General features: G+C 40.6%; 1 protein-coding gene across 12 annotated transcripts in view; it reads right to left on the bottom strand.

Annotated features, from left to right (window-relative positions):
- The window catches only part of Arhgap21 (Rho GTPase activating protein 21), a 118,458-nt gene that overhangs the window by 80,751 nt on the left and 16,324 nt on the right, over positions 1–21,383 (bottom strand). For 2 of the 12 annotated variants that reach the window (XM_074056498.1, XM_074056500.1), the window contains exon 1: positions 12,976–14,493. The exons of 6 other annotated variants lie outside the window; for them this stretch is intronic. In XM_074056498.1, the coding sequence (XP_073912599.1) occupies positions 12,976–13,059 (84 nt within the window). In that variant the 5' untranslated portion in view covers positions 13,060–14,493. Of the gene's footprint in view, positions 1–12,975; positions 14,503–21,383 lie in introns of those variants that run through there. 4 more of the 12 variants (XM_074056490.1, XM_074056491.1, XM_074056497.1 and 1 more) reach the window with 4 other exon arrangements.

Below are 21,383 nucleotides of genomic sequence, written 5' to 3'. Positions count from 1 at the left end.
TATTCACTTTATAATTTGTCCATGAAAAGCTATAATTAAATATCAAACAAGTATTTCAGACACATTTTATAGATAGTGATCGGAGCTTGATACTTAACAGAAATTTGAAAACAACTTGAAAGAAATATTATGTTAATAATTCTGTAACTTATACTCTACAAATACAATTACCTTTCAATATAATGTATTTCTAGAAGCTACATTATTAAATGGATTATCTTAATACTTTTACAAAGAATAAAAGTGCTCAACTGATCAAAACCAAGAATGAACCCAACAATATTTAGGAAACAAAGATTTAATAATTAGAAACTACTTATAAGGAGACCAGGCATGGTGGCACACACCTGCAATCCCAGCTCCTCGGGAAGCAGAACAGGAGGACTGCAGCTGGAAGCCAGCCAGGGCAAAAATTAACGAGATCCTATCTCAAAAACAAGCCAGGCCTGTGTGGCACAGGCCTGTGGTCCCAGCTACTTGGGAAGCACAGGTAGGACGGTATCAGTCAAAGGCAGCCAGGGCAATCAGTGCAAGGCCCTGTCTGAAAAACAAACTAAAAGCCAAAAAGGTCTTGGAGATGTACCTCAAGTGGTAGAGTGCTTGCCTGTGAGCCCGAGGCTAAGTTCAGTTCCCAGTTCTGCCAAAACAACACAAAAGATTTACAAGGGGCAAACTATTACAATTTTTTTTTTTTTTGCAGCGCTGGAGATGGAACCCAGAGCCTGTGCATGTTGGGCAAGTGCTCCACCACTGAGCACGCCCCAGCTAATCGTGATTTTTAAGTACGTGTGGCTATGTAAGCTGCATGCCTCACAGGGATCGCTTACGGTGTCATCAAGTGTATGCCACACACGAAAAGTGAAAGTCCAATGTCCCTTAAGTTTTACTAAAAATGTATAAGCTAGAAGTAAGAAACATTAATTATTCATGTCACCCTACACAGCCAAGAGGGAACTCTATGTCCAGGAAGGGCAGTAACCTGCTGGGCTTTGGTGTTGGCGCAGGTGTGTGAGGCTGCTCTGGAGATCAGACATTTCTACAATACTAGTCGGTTTCACTATCTCTAAAACAAAACTCTAGACTTTTGTTGATGACATTGAGTTGATTCTGTTGCTGAAGTATGGTAGCTGGAAGGCCGTGGTGTTGGGAGAAATAGTTCATTCAGCCTGATCCAGTTCCAAAGCTCCTGTGAGGTACGGAAATGTTATCATTAGCTGCAAAAATGAATCTTGTGCTCAAGACAGTGATCTGGAGACGTGGGAATCCCAGCCTATGCTAGGCTACCTGGAGCCCTGGACAGTAACAACGTTCACAAAATGAATACAGATGTGGAAAAAATCTGGTACGATCCTGCTTGTGAAATTAAGTAAAAAATAAATAAATAAAATATTTACTTCAACTTTCTTTTAAATAATTATAATTTCCACAAAAAGTCTGTCTTCTTATAAATAAGTCCTGTTTTTCAAAAGTTGGTATTCTAATATTCATTGTTTGCCATACAAAAATGGCAAAATGACAATTCCACTCACTCTGTGGATCTGCTCTTTTTTTTTTTTTTTTGGCGGCATTAGGGCTTGAACTCAGGACCTCACACTTGCTAGACAGATGCTTTACCACTTGAGGCACTCTACCAGCCCTTTTTGTGATTTTTTTTTCAAGATAAGGTCTCACGAACTATTTAATATTAAGTATTTGTATTATAAATATATTATATATATTAAAATTATATTTATATTAATATTTAATCCTTAAGGACATTTGAAAAAATGAAGGCTTAGGGTTGATTTTAACTTGTTTGTTCACTCAAAAAACTGAAAATCACACATTATCCTCATTTTATGGATTTTAACACTATTTAAACAAACTAGGTGACTTTTTTTGGCAGTACACATGCTCTCAGTACACATGGCCTCACACATACTAGGTAGGAATTCTACCACTAGATCCACACCAAGCCTTTTCTGCTTTATTTTTTAGATAGAGTCTAAAACCATGATCCTCCTACCTATGCCTCCCATATGGCTGGGATTCCTAGGTGTGCACCACCACACCCAGCTTGTTTGTTGATGGCCCTCCATAACTTTTTAGCCTGGGTTGTCCTTGATTCTCCTGCTCTCCCCGTCCTGGGTAGTGAGATTATAGGTGTGTACCTCCACACCCTTTCCTTTATCTGACCACCTTCTTTAAAGTAGTCTCCCTACCACTCCACCCTGCTTTATTTTTCTTCACAGCATGTAAGCAATTTGTTTATTTACTGATTGTCTGGGCTTCTAGCCAGCCCTACCTAAAATACAGGGGCCATAAGAGTAGGGCTTTGTTTTGCTCATACCAGAACAATGGCAAGAGTAAGTATGATTAAATTGCATTGAATAAATAGAAAATGAATGTTTTCGGAAGTTCTGTATTTGTAATTCTGTATTTGTTTAATATATGTGTCCCTCACTAAACATTAATCCTCAGGGTGGCAGACATACACGCTCACTGATCCAGCTCAGTAGCCAGGCCCAACCCAGGTGCTGAGGAAACATTTGTAGAAGCAAACAGTGTACATCCATGCACACTGAAATGTCTTTTTCCCATAGGTGTTTTAACACCCAAGCTAGGACCTAAGCGTTAGGGTTACTGTCTGAATTAAGTTTGAATTATGTTCCTTTGCCCTCCAAGCCCTAAAATGTACCATTTCCCCCAACCTCGCACCCTTAAGCCTAGGCCCAGAATGAAAAAAATTAACAAAATTTTTATGCAACCCAGGCTGGCCTCAAACTCACAATCTTCCTTTCCCAGCCTCCTGAGTGCTAAAATTATAAGGGTATGACTGATCACTATTGTTTGTGGTAAGATTAACACAAATTCTCATTCCATCCTGTGCAGAGGAGTGTGAGCATAACAGGCCGGCTGCTTTCCTTAGAAAGGCTTGATTGCAAGATGGTCCTTGTTGGTGTCATGCCGTTGGGATTTCAGGAATGTACCTGCCATTCCCTAACTGATAAAACGGCTCACTTTGGCTAAAACGTCTCGGCAAACAATGTTGCTCCCTCCTGGGAGTCTAGAATCGTAGTGTATACAAGGCAAAAGGTGCGTTTGGAACAGACCTCAGAAAAATATGTCTTGGTGAGCCTCCCTGGTGCTCCAAATGTACTGTAATAGCTAGAGGAACTAAACACACCCTGAGTGACGCCACAGGGAGCGGACTCCTGGAAGCTGGTGCGTGGTTCCTCTGCACTTTGTCCCATCTGCCTTTCCTTTTAACTTTGCTGATTTTGCTTTGTGTCTCTGCTGTAATAAATCATTGCTAAATGCTACTTAATATATGCTGACCTCTTCGAGTCTCCTAGTAAACCGAGGAAACAAGGGGTGTTCCCAACATACCTCCCAATTCTGAACTGGTTTATAATCGATCACAACAGAAAAACAAAAGAAGGAAAGAGCGAGCTCCCCAACTTCTGGTACTCACCTGTGTGCAATGCCCTCCCCTGAACATGGGCTGCACCCACTGATTTGCTCCTAATGAAGGAATTCCATAAAGGTGACGGGATGCCATGTCCAAGGTTAGATTTCAAAACACTGACTTTTGTCTTGCCCCCACACTTTCTCTCTGGCTCTTCTCCCTTATTTCTTCTTATGAAATGAGAGGCTCATGTGGCAAGAAGTCAAGCGCAGCCTTCACCCAACAGCCAGTTTAAGAACTGAGGCCCTCACAGTTCCACAGCATCTGAGGCATTAAATCCCACCATCAAGCACGCAGGTTTCTCCTCAGGCAAGTCCTGAGCTGACCAAGAACCAAGATGACTGCAGCTCTACCTGACCTCAATTATAACCTTCAAGACCTCCCAGGAGAGGACGGAGAAAAGCCATCCCTGGACTTCTGACTCACAGAGAACCTGAGAAACAATGTTGTCTTAACCACAAAGTTTGGGGGGTACTCTGTGACTCAGCAGTAGATTACACTACTGCAGGACCAACTAAAAGCCCAGACACTATCTATGAAGCAATGGCCTCTAGACATTGGAAATCAGCAACAAAGGATGGAGAACCCTGAAAAAGAGGAACTCAGCCCCATGAGTGCCCTAGCTCACTGCAGAGAACGTTTAAAGCCCTGGCACAGGGAACAGGCACCTAGGCAGGGCAGCTGGAGCTGACCAGCAGTGGCCTAGAGCATCAACAGGTCCAGAGAGAGAACTTGGGCACCTGCAGTGAGTCTTCTCTTACCTGCATTAAACTGCCTGAGGAGAGGAAAACCTCCTGGAAAAATGAAACACATCGTCCCTCAGATCACACAGGGTCAGGAGTAGTGCCTATTCCAAGGAGGGAGCTTGGGAAAACTTTTTTAATTCATGGGCAAAGTATTCTGGAACATATAGCCTGGCTAGTGGAGCAAAATTAGCACCAAACTGTGGTCGATCTGGTCTTAACTAATAAAGCTTAAAAATAAACTAAGAAAGAAAAGGAAGAGAGGTCTTCTACCCCACAGGAACCACAGGGTCTGGCTAACTCTCACTGGCCTGTGAAGCAGCATGCCTGTGGAAGGATAGAGCGTAAAGCTGGATTAAGGTCAGGTACTCTTACCTGCAAGAGGTCTTTACACTAAGGCAAGGGTCTGGTGGAGGCGCCAACGTACTGCAAAACAGCTCTAGAAAGCCCAGGAAAAGCGAGAGCCCTCGTTAAACAGACAACTGCCCACTATGGAGGAAGGGACATAACGCCTCAGAGAACTGGACATGCCCGAATAGGTCTGCACACCTGCCTGGAAACCAACTGACAGCAATCCTCAGAAGGGTCAGAGGACACTATGTTTTCCAGGCAACAGCAGCTCCTCTGAGTGCTCGGTGCTATCCGTCCCCCTCAGGCCAGCACCGTGAGCAGAAGTACTGGTACCGAGCAATGAGGGTGTTGGGATCACAGAACAGCAAAGGCCAAGCAGCAGCATTTCACCTTCAAAGTCAAGGCAAAATTCAGAAATGAGTATTGAAATCTGAATGGTAACCAAGGGCCTGATCCAGAAACTGCAGAGAAGGGTAACAGTGCAAGGCCAGTTCTCACCTGCCCCTGAGAACAGTAGGGGAGATTCTGCAGGAGAGGCAGCTCCCTAAGCCAAGCTGTCCAGAGGAAGGGGCAGTAGGAGCAATTAGCTGCTGGGAGGTGGGTCAACTGCCTTGGGAAGTAGACTGTGATGGAGGGTGAGAGTGAGGCTTGTGGACAGCACAGCAAATGAAGGCCTGCACGAGGAAGAGGAGGAAACGAGACCGTGATCCTGCTTCCCCAGTTTCCTTGCCTTTTTGCCTAATCGGCACACTTTTCTCACCTCCCTCCTCCCTCATGCTATCATTTCTTCTTCCTATTTTTATTATTTCCTTTCAGTCCACATATTTTCTAATATTCCCTCAACTGGTCATCAATTTTAAACACTTTTTAAAATTTTTACACTTTAAACAGAGCTTTAAAAGTTTCTATTTTAAGAACCTGCTGAGTTGTGGAACCCTGTCTTCTTCAACTAAGCGGCAGTTAAGAGTGGTGTGTACCTCATTTGGGAGGGAATATTCTAAGGCATTCTGCTGATAAATAAGTAAATTCTGTAGCTCCTGCGTGTGCTATGTTTCACAGCCTTGGGAGAACTAGGCACTGCATTCTTTAAGGTACCTATGGTGAAGTTTGTATTAAATGAAGAATTTTCCCATCCATACTCTGAACTCAAAGTCACTAAGAATGGGTACACAATACAAGTAACCACATCAATTATGATTTAACTTTGTACAAAATTACAGAGTTCAAATTTCACTCCTCAAATATAAAGTAGCAGATCAAATATATCCTGCTTTTCTGAGAATCCCTTTTTGTTAGAATTGCAATTAAGAAATCCTGGAAATCATCAAATCAATTTACACATTTAAAAAACTAAAATCCAAGCAAGGCATAGTGGTACACTTCTGTAATCTCCCCAGCACTTGGGAAGCTGAGGTAGGATAATCATGAGTTCAACGCCAGCCTGGACTACACAGGGGGCCCTGGTTCAAAAAAAATGAACTAAACTCCGAAGACTTAAGTCTTGCTCAGAATCACACCCCAAACAGCAGCAGAATGACAAGCATGAAGGTATCTCTACTCTTCACTCAGGGCTTCAGACCTTACACCTTCTCAAGCAAACTCTTTACCCTCAAAGTTGGGAAGGAGTACAAAAGTTAGTTTTATATATACATATGTATATATAAATGAGGGCATATATACGTAAGTATGTATGTGTGTGTGCGCGTATACAGAGACAAACAAGGTCTTGCTGTGGAGCCCAAGCTGACGTTAAATTCTCCATCCTCCTGCCTCAGTCTCTCAAATACTGAGACTACAGGTGTGCACCACCATACTCAGTTTCAAAAGTTAGTATTTTTAGGTGCTTTTCTCCTTGCAAGGAGTCAAAACAGATGAGTCTGACATTCCCCTTCATCCTCCCTCCTCAAAATGTAACTTGTCCTCCACAGATTTCCATTTTACCTTTGTTACTCATATAAACCTGATACCACCCATCAACCAGAGCTCCAGGGAGAATTCCCAGGCCAAATACAAATGCTGTAGAGTTAGTTTCTGCTCCTTTTCATCACAGATGCGGGGCAGCCAGCTTAGTATTAAGCAAACTGCTTACAATTCAAACATAAACCACTTTCCAGCTCAAAGCAATTATACATATTGTTAAATGATATTAACATGCCACCTTAAAACTGTAACTATGATCTCTGCTCACATGGACTCAATGTTTATAATTATATTGCTTATCGAACATGTTCACCAACTCACAATATAGTCATAAATAGATACTCACAATGCTGAAGGTTTCAGTGACAGAACAGAGGAAAGCTAACCAAGTAACTCATTAACAAGTCAGCATTACAAACTCATAGCTAACCATAATTATTTCAATAATTATTCATTTTCCTTCCTGTTTTACCTTTGTTAGCCTACTCTCTGACCTTTTATCTCTTTTTTCAATACTGGGTATCACACTCCAGACATTCCCACCATCTTTTTTCTCCCTTCCTACTCCTATCATCCCTTTCTCTTTTTTGGTGATGCTGGGGTTTGAACTCAGGGCCTTGCCCTTACTAGGCAGGCACTCTGACACTTGAGCTACTTCTCCAGCCCTTTCATTATCCATTTCAAAGTCCACTTTTCTCTACTACTTCCTAAATTGGCCAACTGGAGGGGTAAATAATTTATGTATTTATTGTTGACCCTTCATTTTTAATTCAGCCAATAACTAAATGCTACTGCATTCTTTCCATAAAGAGGCAGTACAGTGTGGTCACGAAAAACAGGACTGGAGTTCGACCCCTGGGTCATTTGGAGGCAAATGAAGAAGCCCCTTGTTCCATCAGTCTCCTGACAGAGAAAATGGGAATGACACATCACCACAGGGTTGTTATAAGAATAAAGGAAGTTAAAGATGTACAATGTCTGACACACAGTAAGTGCTCACTATCTGTGGCCTGTTTTTAATCTCCCAGAAAATACCAACCATCATTTTAAAGGCTCAGTATGATGGGACTGACCACAGGACATACAGAGGGGCTTTTTATCCTATGTCTAAGGCCATCAGTGCTGCAGCTACAACTCTGAAGCTTTAGGTCAATAGTTCTCAAATACTACATGAGAAATGTACAGGTGATCTGGTTAGATTTCTCCTAACAACAATGAGTAGGCCTATGTCCTTTATTTCCCATGTCCCCTGATCTCACCTGCATACCATATTTGCCCTGCCCACCAGCAAGGCTTTTCCATGCCACTTTGAGCTGACGGTACCTACCCACCTCCAGAACAAGGCCATGTGTGGATGTGAGCAGTGAGCACAGTGAGCAGGGAAGACTGAAGCTCTCCGCCATGCTACAGCCAGGGCTGCCCTGGAGGTCCGGCCAAGTCCTTCAGGACTTCAGGGTTCTTAGCCTGAAGTCTCTGCAGGCTCCCTAGCTGACTAAAATAACAATGAAACACCCTCTATATTAATGACGAAATATATAACATGAGAAATTGAGACCTTTCTCTTTATGTCCAGGTATTCTGGATTAATCTGCACTGTTCTCCAGTGATTGAAACCAGGAGAAAAGTAGATTTAACCACTGAGTTTTTCTATAAATATAATTACAGTAAGTGATAACATAATACTTTTGTACTGCCTTAATTTTTAAAGGAAAATACAGTGTAAAGTAATAGTTAAAGCATACCAGTAGCTCTTTCCGTCACTTAAGGTTGGCCTTTAACACACAGGAGAACCACCTGAGATCTGTTGCAGCGCACCCTGATCTCTGACAGGGGAAGTCTGCACTTCTCACAGGTGCTCAGACCACAGCACCAGGAGCAAGAGAAAAAGATTCCTAAGTGTCAAAAGCCTACTCCTGATTTCCTGGCTTAGCCATTCAAGGTGCCGGACACAGCAGAGCTCTAACAGCCTTATGGAGCACAGTGAGCCACAGTCTCACGCCTCTTAACAATCGAGAGGACTGGGTGGAGGGAGGGAAGAAGGAAGGAGCCTCTAGGAGGAAGTAATAAAAATAAATTCTAACAAGAAGCACTTCCAGTTTTCCTGGGTTTCCCACAGAAAAGGGAGAATTTATGCTGGGTTCTTCAGTATGGCTAGCTCCTGTAGTTTCCAACTAAAAGGTCCAATCCAGAATTCCTCGGGCTCTTATTTCTTAAAATGGACTTACACGGAACAACTGCTTTTGTTAGATCATAAAAGTTGAAATCATTTTCCTATCTTCTTTCAAAGAAAAAAAGTGTGCCTTCTTTAATGTTATGATTATTTTTCCATTCTTCACATTTTAAAACAAATGAACAGAATACTTCTCTGAGAAGAAAAAATGAACGTAAAAATCTGGAGAAAGTAGAGAAGCATGCCAAGTCAAAACATGGAAGAAGAGCATTTCAAGAAGATGGGCAATGGGGAGGAGAGGAGGGGTGGCACAGTGTATACACATATAAATAAATGTAAAAATGATAAAATAAGAGGAGAAAAAAACAGAAGACGGGCAATGCAAGCAAGACTCTGAGACTAAAATGAGGAGGCCAGTGTGACAGAGAAGAGTGAGTAGGGAACGTGGGGCATGGTGGTACACACTTGTAATTCCAGCATTTGGGAGGCTGAGGCAGGAGGATCACAAATTCAAGACCAGCCTGGGCTACACAGTGAGACCTTGCCTCAAGTGAAAAAAAAAAAAAGGGTGGAGGAGTGAGTAGGGGGAAAGTAAGGGGGGGAAGCCCATGACTTCTGGGGAGTGACATGAGCAGTCTTTGTGTCTCTGAGTGGAGTCACACGCTCTGACCTGCGAAAGGATTACACTTGCTGCTAAACTGAAAGATGAAAAGATGATGGGCTGTAGACCAATGTTTACAAAGAACCACGGTGCCAGGGCCACCCACACTTGATGGACTTTCTCTGTGGAGCTGCAGAGTATCGACTGTCACCAAATCTGAAAGAACACCAGAATGGTGCAATGGGGGTATGAGTGCAGGAGACCTTACTGACCAACTTCTTGTCTCTAAATTTACTACCACCCGACATTCAAGCACTATGCAGGTAAGAAGGAAAGGGACCACAGAGCCTTAGCTTCCTAATAAGAATTATGGAAATTAACAGTGTTATAACCTAGGAAATTTTAAAATTCACTCATCTTTCACAAAATCCAAAAACAATATTCTCTCACCATTTTCTAAGTCAATACAGAAATGTATTAAGTAATGCCTTAATAGAATCACCTGAACCTAGTAATCTCTCTTCTGAGACTGCATGTTGTGAAAATAACACTAAGCAGGAAGCAATTTTCATCACAAAAATATTTACCATACTTTATTTATAATAGCAAAAAAATAGAAGCAATTTAAATGCCCTGCAGATATGATTAAAATATATAGATCTTCTGGCTAGAATATTATGCAGTCATTAAAAGAAAAAAGGGAAAATGTACATAATATGATTCCAATTTGTAAAACACAAGCACAACACAGAAACACTAGGAAACATGAAAGCACTGGGGGAAAAGACAGCATATATGCACCAAAATGTTAACAGGGTTGTATTTGAATGAAGTTTGTAAATCAATTGTAACTTAAATTTTCCCATTTTTGATGATGCATCTTATATACAATTTTTAAAGTTCTTTTTTTATTTCCAATATAAATCTCATACCATCTCCTCCATGCATACCGCATCAACCTAGAATATATTAATAATAATTGTAATCATGTCGCTCAAGCACATAATGTACCAGGCACTGTGCTAAACGTTGAATCTAGGCAATCTCACTTTACTTTCAATTTTTTTAAATTTATTTTTGCAGTACTAAGAATGAACTCAGAGCCTCACACACGTACTCTAGCACTTGAGCCATGTGCCCTGTCCTTTTGCTTTTAGCTTGTTTTCCAGATAGGGTCTTGTGGATTTTCCCCTGTCAACCTCAGACTGTGATCCTGACACCTCCACCTCTCAAGTTGCTGGGTTTGAGACGGGGTCTCCCTAAACTTTTGCTTGGCCTGGTCTTGAACAGTAATCCTACCGTGTCTGCCTCCTGTGTAGCTGGGATTACAGCTTTAATCCCTGGTGTTGGTACTATTAGAGGTGAGGAAAAGGAGGTCAAGTCAGGCAGCCACCACAGAGCCAGGGTCGACTCTGGACCTTAAATCAGTTCTTGGGCACTAAAACCTGCATTCAGCTACAGCACTACCCTGCCTCCTTACAACAATGCGGAAATATCTGATAAACGTCATAGCTGATCAGAATGTGCAGTGCGGTGCACACTCCTACTTCCCATCATATCGCCATATTATTTTTGGTCTCCTCCAATCTGCTGCCCTCTTTCTCGCCTGCCTTCTCATTCACTCCTTTCCCTTCTCTCCCATGAGTCTCCCCGCCCCGCCCCCAGGCTTTCATTCAGCAGCATCCTTGGGCACTGCTTAGCTGCAATGGTGAAATGCAAAGGAACCAACCACTGCCAGAAGCTACACATTGGAAGCCCAGAGCCACATCTGCCCACCACATGAGTTTTCTTGTAGATCCTACTATTTTGAAGAACTTGAATTAATCATCAACATTTAAAAATTAGGACAAGATCACAGAAAAAAAAATCCAAATCTTTAGCTTCTCTTAAAATAAAAGCTATCCCAAAGTTTAACCTGCCACGATGCTCAGTCTCCACCAGTTGTATTCTCCAATGCCTGACTCTTAAGTCTCTTCACCTTTTTCTGACTCCCTTCACCCTTCAATTGCCTGGCCCCAAAGGCACTGAATCTGTGACCTCCACCAAGAACTAAGTAGTGACACAGAAGTCACAGGAGATGCTGTCACAGGCCATTTTTACTTTCTGCAAAATTCTGCCAACTCTTCTGAGAGATGCTAACAGCTAAATGGCTCATTGTTAGGTCTACACCACAAGCAAGGCAGCAGCAGCGATCCTGGCAAATGCCCAGGCCAAGGCACATCCCAAAGCACTTGCCCTTAGCTGGCTTACTACATCAACTCATCTCTAGAATCTACTGAGTTCAAACATTCCTTTGGGATTAGCCAGAATGAAGAAGGCTTCAAACCTCAAACTACAAAGTTTTCTGATGATGAGACAAAGGAGTTTAGTGATAACTGCAAAGCATTTACAAAACACAAAAAATTGTTTAAGGTTTCAGCTCCGTTTGGCTCCCAGTATCATGAATTTTAAATGTTAAGATAATTGCAGTATCTACCTTCTTTTATTCTCTCAGTAGTCATTCAGAGTCCATATTTTTACAGTAACGTAAATCCATTAGGGTGAGCACTAGAAAGTGCATTGGGAAATCAATCTCACACTGGAAGAAATATAGACTAAGTGATATTCTCCATCTATAACTTCTCTGATACATTAGTCTGTTGTGTCCAGTGTAAGCTATGGCACTCTTCTACAGAACAGAAAGAACAGGACACAAAGAAACTATGAGAAACCTAAAAATCCCACTTGGGACTAATTTAAGTCTCCTAAACTAAGAAGTACATGCCAGGATATGGAAGAACTGATGAATGACTGGGGGTGGGAGTAAAATATTGGCTGGAAGGTTTGATTTTTCATTCATTGCTTTCAATAATATTTTAAATTCAGTTTTTCTTCAGAATTTCAAACAATAGGAAGGAACTTGTTTACAATAAGAAAGACAATGTCTACAACATGGTTAACAATCATGAAGTAAACAATTCATAGTTTTTAAACATTCACTTACAAATGGAACAAAAAAAAAAGATCATCCAGTTTGGGTTTGCTTTTTTTTGTTTGTTTGTTTTGTATTCAGCAAGAAAAGACATTAGGCTGAATATGTACAATTTATTTATGATTCACAAAAGAGGCCTGCACCTGATAACAATGTTGATGGAGGGCGGAAAGGAAAACTGGGAGTTTTTGTTTCTCGGGGAGGAACACTCAAAAGCAGGTAACAATCAGAAAAAATACACCCAGCAAATGTTCTCTACAGCAAAATAATCGTTTTCTCAAAAGCCTGGCTGGTAACAGAAGAAGTTGGAAACGGAACTTCCATTTGATCCTTCTGTCACAGAAACCCAGGGCCATATTTCACTGCAAATGAAGCACACTAGACGTCAACCACAATTATGCCCACCTTATGAACACAACATTAAAGACCTCCAAAACACATAACACGGACTTATTTTACAATTGTACTGCTCTAACACTTGCTACTTTTAGTTTTTAAGTAATTCATTCTGCCTTCCCTTCCCCCACAACTTAACGCTCTACAAATAGTCTCATTGGTGCTATTTCTGTTAACATCAATCTCATGGAGTAATTCCGATCATTAGATTTACAATACGCTATATTAAGTATCTCAACAAAAGTAATCGTCTCAGAAATTACATGTTTACTGTTACAAGACGACAGGCTTTCATACCCAGCATTTTCACTTTGCTCTCTGTACATTACAGCAGTTTTGAATTAAAAAGCAAAAAGACATAGTTATCAAACAAACCTGACCACTCCATGCACAATACAGATTGCACAATAAACTGCAATTGTGGTTGATAATGCAGTCCAGGAGCCTAAACTGGGCCATGACTGCCTGCCTACAGCACAGTCTTCATCTCTTCTGACTCAGCTTTTGTCAGCAGGGCAGTGGCTCCCACACAGCTCTGCAGTGATGGGATCCGGCAGAGCTCTTCCCTCCCTTTCCTGTCTAAGCAGCCACAGTAACTGGCAGAGCTACATCATCTGTACAAGCGTTAGCACATTATTACATCGTGAAGGAAAGACTTCCTCGTGAAAGTCTTTTGGTACTTCACATCATTTAATTTTTAAAACATTGCTTTTTTTCTTCTTTTGGGTATTATAGGCTAGCACTCAGTTATTCAATGAAAGCACATCTTGGGAGTGTGTTTAATAAACCAGTCATGCTGGCTAAATTCCACAACAAACCAAATTCTAACATCAGGCTGTGGCATCATCGATGAACCTTACTCTGACTCAATCCAAAAAGTACTGAACAGCGCTCATCCCTCATCTCTCAGCAGCATCTCACTCCTGACGTCCTTCAGTGTCCATCATGGGTCCCTGATTGTTCTTTTAGTACTTCTCTAACTCCCTGAAGAAGAGTAGCTACGTGAGAAAAGCCTAGATCCTAGGAAGACAAACACACCCTGGGTCCTTCACTGCTACCTACTAGATGTTCAACAGGAGATTAACTACTAATCTTCAAATCATTCATTTGTAAAATAGGAAGATAACATCTGCCCACGTGGACTTTTTAGTTGAAATCTAACAGACACCTAATAAATCCTTCTTATCAATATTTATTACTGGTTCCCCTTATTTAAATCAGACTCCTTCCTATCCTTGACCCACATTCCCCTTTCTTATGCTATCCTTAGATGAAGCAAGTCATCCTCCAGACTCAAGATTCTAACTGTGAATTACTTTCAAACCTCTCTCCAGTGCCACCCTTTCTCCTAAACTCCGAATCTGAATGACTAAACTCTTGCTAAGCACACACACCTAGACACCAGGCATTTCATGTCCAAGTCTGAGCTCATTATCTTCCGTCTCACAACCTCACCAAACCCTGTAATCCCCTCATCTGCATAATGGCAGCACACTCAGTCCCTCTGGTTACCAAAGCAGAAACCAGAGTCATCCTAGACTCCCCCTTCTTTACCTCTCATATCCAGCTACCAAATCTGGTTACTTCTCCTAAAATACATACTGACCTGTACCTTTTCTATTCTACAGGTGCTGCCTAAATTCAGACCCCAATCCACTGAATCCTAGACAATTACAAGGACCCTCGTGGGTCTCTCAAACACCCTGCCTTACTCCTCTCTGGAACCTTGCCTCCACACGATTAACAAAGGAACAGTTTAAAGCAAAAGTTAACCATAGGACTACACTGCCTAAACCCCTTCCACTGCTCCTTTCTACAGTATTTCTCAAAGTGTGTTCCTACTTGTCCTGTAGGATACAGAATATGATTATAACTCAGTGAAAAGAAATCATCAATGATCAAATAAGTTTGAGAAAAACTAGATTAAAAAACCAAAATTCTGAGTCCCTCTGTAGGGTCCTTGGCCAGTTCAACTCTTATGTCTGGGAAAGATATGCTGCTCCTACCAAGTGACACTCAAGCGCAACACAAGTCAGTTGTATCTATGCACAAAACTCATTTTTTGTTTGTTTTATTTGTGTTACTAGAATTATAGTGCACAAACATGGAATCTGATGAAATGAGTAAAAATGAGAGGTGTTCTTTCTATGAAAACTAACTTGGATCCTTAGAAAAAAACTCAATGAAGGTTGGTTTCCTCTGAATTTTTCATTCCCTTGCTGGTATACTTTTTTGTCTTCAGCAAGATATTGGAAATTCTCCCCAGGTGTAGCTACTCTTAGCTGTGGCACATTCAGAAACTAAAGCTGCAACTTATGCCAGAACACTCTTCTTTTTACCCAACTATCTTTTTTGCCTTCCTGTCTTGCTGGAGCACAGTATTCCCAGGGAGAGGTTTGCCTGCTGCACGTTTTCATAGCTTCTTGCTCTTCTGAAATCATACTCGTTGTGCTCAAAGCACTTGTTCCACTGTTTCCACTTCCTAATAGCAGCCATGTATACCCTGAAGGAAAGGACCAGACCATATCTGTATTTCCTCACTACTGTACCCTCACTGATTAGCACTCGAAAGATGCCCAGTAAATACCTGTTGAATTAGTTCATAAATGTGAGAGTAAGGCAGTCTTGAGTTAGGGAAAGTACGGGACTCATAAAAAATACATAATTAATATTACATGCTCTGGCTCAGGGACTGCCCTCACCTCTCCAGGAAGCACCCATGCACCTCCCCGCTCATTGACTGTTGGATTGGAATCACCTGCTTCTGCCCTTCCCATCGTTTAGGGCAGGTTTTAAAAGAACCTGGAGAAAAACAGCACGCTCTCTGCTTCCCGGCTCCCACCTATCTTTCCCTTCCTTAACTCTTAATAAATCCCAGTTACACCCACATGTTCTGCTTGGATTCTTCCACTCCAGAGCACAGGACTGAGATCTTCTGGAGATACTTTTTGCCATTAACAAGAGGACAATTCAAAACATGACAGAAATCGCTGGCCCTAGGAATATCAAACTTGAATCATTTTTAAGATAGAATAATTTTTATCTTGGGAACAAAGGGGCCATTATCACTAGTTGCGAGCAAAACACAAGATGCTTTCTTCCCCCAAGTAACTGTACTGAGAAAGAACATGTAGCAGATGGAATTGTAGCAAAAGCCCTAAAAACTATTCGCACTATCTGTTCCATTCCCACCCTAAGATTCTCAAAAATTCTGGGGGAGGAAGGGTTTCAAGCATCTGATTTTCCATGGTTCTCAGGTAATTCTAATAGAACTTACTAGTTAAGAAGCCGTAAATAAAAGCTCATACCAAAAAGCAAAAACACAAACTCAGTCTAAAGACTCAGGTATATTAAACTCTTTTTAACTCGTTTCCAAACTCAGCCTATTTTCACGGTCCCCGCTAGAAACATCTCCATCTGTAAAATCCCTCCAAAAAGTCAGTTTCACATGAAGGAAGTATTCATGTGAATAACTAGCCATCTCTTTCTTATTTAAAAATCAACATAGAAATCTTATTAAATTTCCTTCCTCCCCTACAAAAGACAAACACACACAGGCAATATTTATAACAAAATCAGGTGACAAGATATCCCTATAAAGTCCAAAACAAAAGAGAGCAGAGACAAATCACGAATAGTTACAACCTCTACACAGCATCAGCAGCTACAGAAAAAGAGGCAAAGGGAAGCAGCAAGGTGTGTGACAAACAGAAGAACTCAAAAGCAGCCACCTAAAAGATTTGTCCACCTGGAACCTGGAGTGTGACCTTATGTGGAAAAATGGCCATTGTGGACATAATTAAGTTAAAGATTTCAAAATGAGATCATCCTGAATTACGTGGACAGGAGATAAATCCAATGACATGCAGCCTTACAAGAAAAAGGTAGAGAGAAGCTGGACACACAGTGGGAAAGGCCACGTGAAAACAAAGGCAGAGCTGGGGTTATATGCTACTAGCCAGGCAATGCTTGAAGCCACCAGCCAGTGAGAGAATAAATATTTGTTGTAAGTCATCAAGTTTGTGGTAATTTATCATAGCAGGCCCACAGAGCTACTGGAAAGCACAACAGTCACTGAGAAAAACAAGTAAAAGTGTGGTAAATTATACCTACATGAACAGGAGGTGTATCAACAGGAATCTCTGCTAATGTCTTGAGGAGGACAGCTGGCCAGGAACTCTGAACTCAAACTGCCCAGCAAACTTCCCTTCCAAGAAAAAGCTGCACACTGAGGAGAAACTGCTGCAAACAACTCAAAACTGACTAAGACAACACCAAAAGACCAGATTCAGATAAAACAGGAGGGAAGGACCACAGACAGACAGCTTACAAAGTTGCCATATTTGTAAACACTGCAGCTAAACAACAAAGAGAAACATTTACAAAATTAGAAAATCTATCCTAAACTACATCTCTTTGTAAAAACTCAGGAAAACTAGTTTCATATAAGAATTACCAGCAGAAAAAGGATTGAACTGCACATATCAAACAAATTTAAAGGAAAAAAGAGGAAATAGGTGCCATACAGGCAATGAATACACAAAACATACAAAAACTGTAACCTATTATTTCAAAGTGAGTTAAAAGATTAAAAAAAAAAAAAAAAACAAGCCATGAAACAACAAAAGTTATAAGTACATAACTTAGAAGGAGCTAATGGAACTCAAAAAAGAATTAGAAGTACGAGAAATAAACTTAAAAATAAGACTAAGCTAATATAAACACAAGAAAAGTGACAAATACTGAAGACAGACAAGGAAATTTCAACATATGTACAATGGAGTCCGGTAAAAAGAAACCCAAAGCCAGCAGAAAATAGAGCACATAACGGAAAGCTGTCATGTGATTATGCTTTCCTATGATGGAAATATTTGAAAGTATGTATCGAAAAGGAGCATCAAGGATATCCAAGACTACTGACCTAGAATGACCAAAAATAATATATATTCTAGCAAAACTGCTCAACTTGAAAGACAAAAAAAAGAATTAAATAAAACAAAATCCTTTTGGTATCTAAGCAGAAACATCAAATTCTTTATCATGGAAATAAAAATTAAATGGTCATCACTTTTAAACTGCAAAGCTTTTTGCCAAAAATAAAAACTAATTTAAAAAATACCTGGGACTGGAGGTGTGGCTCAAGTTGGAGAGTGGCCACATAGCAAGCACAAGGTCCTGAGTTCAAACCCCAGTACCACCAAAAACCAAACAAACAAAATATCTGGAACATCATATTTAAGACAGTTCAAGAAAGAAAATGTGAGTAGAGAATTCAGTGCCCAGCTGTTAGCAACATGTGAGGGCTGCAGGGATCTGTGTCCAAACTCCTCTGACAGAGTCTATCAATGAAGGCACTCTAGACAATCAAATGACTACCGGATCATGGCCCTAAGAACCAGAGATGAGCATTCAACATATAGTTTAAAAGGGAGAATGCCAGGCATGCTGCTGCAAGCCTATAATCCCGGCATTCTGGAGGGTGAGTTAGGAGGACTGAGGCCAGCCTGGACTACATAGTGAGAACCTGTACCAAAAAAAGGGGGTGATACGTTCACAGGTAATATCTATGTAGTTTGACAAAGTATATATGGTACAACTTTAAAAAAATAAGGGGAGATGATAGAAAAAAACTAACTGTTTTCAGTAATTATATTGATAGGATACCACTATAACCATCATACTGATAGGATAGACTGCTGTGTGTATTACTTGGGATAAAACTAAATGAGTACTTCTGGGATATACTAATGTCCCTCTGTGTCCTTTAAAAACCAGGATCTTTAACATGGAAGAAAAAGGAACCAGATGAAACACCAAAATGGGAGTCAGAATGTCAGTGCCATTCAGGAAGTACCATTGTCCTAAAAACTAATATAACAATAAGGCCTTAAACTTTAATAACAATGCTATCGCAATACCTATTACTAATTTCCTGGTTTGGATAATTACGCCACAATTTATATGAGATGTTTATGTCAGGGAAATTCAAGTGAAGGATATATTTTCAGTACTATTTTACAGCCTTTTCTGTGAGTCTGGAGTTATTTCAAAATTAAAAGTAAGCCAGGCACTGGTGCCTCACGCCTGTACAAACAGCAGTACACCACCACACCCAGCTTTCTTCCATTGAGATGTGGTCCTGCTAACTTTTTGGCCCAGACTGGCTGGAACCATAATCCTCCTCATCTCAGCCACCTGTTTAACTTGGGATGACAGGATCCTTGCTATTCAGGAGGCAGAGATCAGGAGAATCTCTGTTTGAGGCCAGCCTGGGCAAATACTTCGCCAAGACCCTATCTCAAAAATACCCAACACATAAAAGGACTGGTGGAGTGGCTCAAGTGGTACAGCACCTGCCTAGCAAGTACGAGGCCCTGAGTTCAAATCCCAGTACTGAAAAAATATAAAATAAAATTAAAAAATTAAAAGTAAAACCAACAGTGTGTGTTTGTGTGTGTGTGTGTGTGTGTGTGTGTGTGTGTGAGAGAGAGAGAGAGAGAGAGAGAGAGAGAGACACCTGTAGTCCAGTTCAACTCAGAAGGAATAAACATCCCGAGAATCCAGGTATGATCCTGATATATTATTCCCACTAAAAGAAAACAGAACTTACTGAGAAATGGCTGATGACGGGTCTTAGGGCTAGAACAGCACATAAAAGAGGAGCTAGAAAATCTATATACCAAATAATAAGAAAGCTACTCATGATAATCAGGCTGATGTCTAAAGAATTCAGCAGAAACCTTGAGGAGGCCACCACTGGGCAGATATGGGGCAAATCGAGATACAATAAGCTTTGAACACATGACGTACATTTGCACCTACCAGTTAACAGAAATGGCAAACAGATCATACACACATGCACACGCACACACACATTCAGAAGTCACCATTGTTAGGCAGTCAAGAAACCAATTCATTTCTATAAACAAAGGAAAAGAAGCAAAAAAAAAGTATCATATGATTACATATATTTCCTAAAATAGTTTATACTTTTTAAAAAATCAATCTATTATCCCATATTGACACTCCTAAATTTCAAACAGCTTTGAAAGTGAAAATATTTCTTATAACTCACTGATAGCAAAATGTCATCTGACCTGAGCTGACAGGAAGCTCCTTTCATGCCTATATTTAATCTTTCAGTGCAAATAATCATCCATTTCACAGCAGCTACTTCTGGTAGCTCAATGCTATCCCAGAACCTGCATCACCCCACACGTAAAATCTGGAACTTCTGAATTCTGAAATATCAAGGACTCTGGCTAAGAGACTACGGATCTATACAAACAACACTGGAAACTAGGGTAAATGGACAGCAGGCATTCAGAGGAAGAGAAAGCACACAGGAAGAAAGCCACAGACCAAAGACCATGTACATTGGGGCTGGGAAGATTTTTCCTACCTGGGGTCAGAGAGGTCACAAAAAGCTTATGAGGCAGGTAAAACTTGAGCCAGACTTTGAAGGAAGTACGGGATTTACATAAATGACAAGACATGGGAAAGGCATTTCAGACAAAATGAACATGAACAGACTTGAAAAGACTTCAGGCTTCTCATAAATTCAAGGAACTATGGATATGCCATTTACTGCAAGATGGCGTGGGAGAGGGAGGCAGTAAGTGGAAGAAGTCTCTGAGCCTAAATCCTGACACAGCATATCGGTTTTAAATGAACCGCAGACTAAGATTCTTCAGCAAAACATTTTTACATATGACCAATCTACCACTGAAGAAATACTAAGCAGAAGTAAGACATCCATAGATCTGTGAGGTTTTGAGAAGTTAATTAAGCTCTCTGAAGCCCACCTTCCACATCTTGAAAATGCATATGGGGTTGCTGTGAGGACTAAATGTAGTAAATAATGTTCTTTCAAGCACTACAAAGTTATCTAAAATCTACTTTGTCTCATTGTATATTTCCAAGAAATGGACATTACAGTCTAGCACTTACAAAGAACTGAAAAGTACTTTAAGACTAAGTAAATACTACAGCTAATAATGTCAATAACATAAATGTCTAAACTATAATAAGAATAAATGACATGAAAAGACTGTGACACGCTCAAAACTGAAGATAGATGTGACTGCATACTTCATGCTAGAACTCAGGTATACTAGCAAGTCTTTCCTGATTTATATATTTATAGGCAAAAAAAGAATGAAGGACATCGCTCTTTAACAACCACAGTACCCTCACCAAGGCTAGTTTCCACCCTGGTTTCCAGCTATTGGGAATCTGGTCTCATCACATGTATTTTTATCCTGAGACAAAACATCCCAACCAGTCTCTTTCCCTGCTAAAAGTTCAAGACCACCTTGGCAGACAAAGTCTTCTAGAACTAAACACAGTTAATCTTACAGAAACAAATCAACTTTTCATGATCTTGCCTGGTCTGATTACTTGTAGAAAAGAAAATAACCACCCTAAATCCCCACCAGTTTATAGGTTATAATATGGTGGAGGAAAGAAATTAGCAGAAGCAAAGGTTAAATGAGGCATATGAAAATAGAATTTATTAAAATGAGGAATGCGAAAGGAAAGCCTTAGACTAGAGGTTTGGCTCAAGTGGCTTTATAATCATGAAGCTGAGTTCAAACCCTGGTTCCACAAAAAAAAAAAAAAAAAAAGAAAGCCTTACAAAACTCTATCACTAATATTACTGTTTCCCAGTCTTCAAACCAGTTTGCCTATGAGAATAGATGACATACAGGTTGACTTAACAAAATTACTCACTGCTGAGGAGGACAGCAATTCCAGTCCAGTCCAGTCCAGGGCAAAAAAAA

The sequence above is a fragment of the Castor canadensis genome, chromosome 15 (genome assembly GCF_047511655.1).
Source record: "Castor canadensis chromosome 15, mCasCan1.hap1v2, whole genome shotgun sequence".
Taxonomy (NCBI): domain Eukaryota; kingdom Metazoa; phylum Chordata; class Mammalia; order Rodentia; family Castoridae; genus Castor; species Castor canadensis.
The sequence above is the reverse complement of the archived record's forward strand: the minus strand, read 5'-3'. Positions and strand labels throughout refer to the sequence as shown.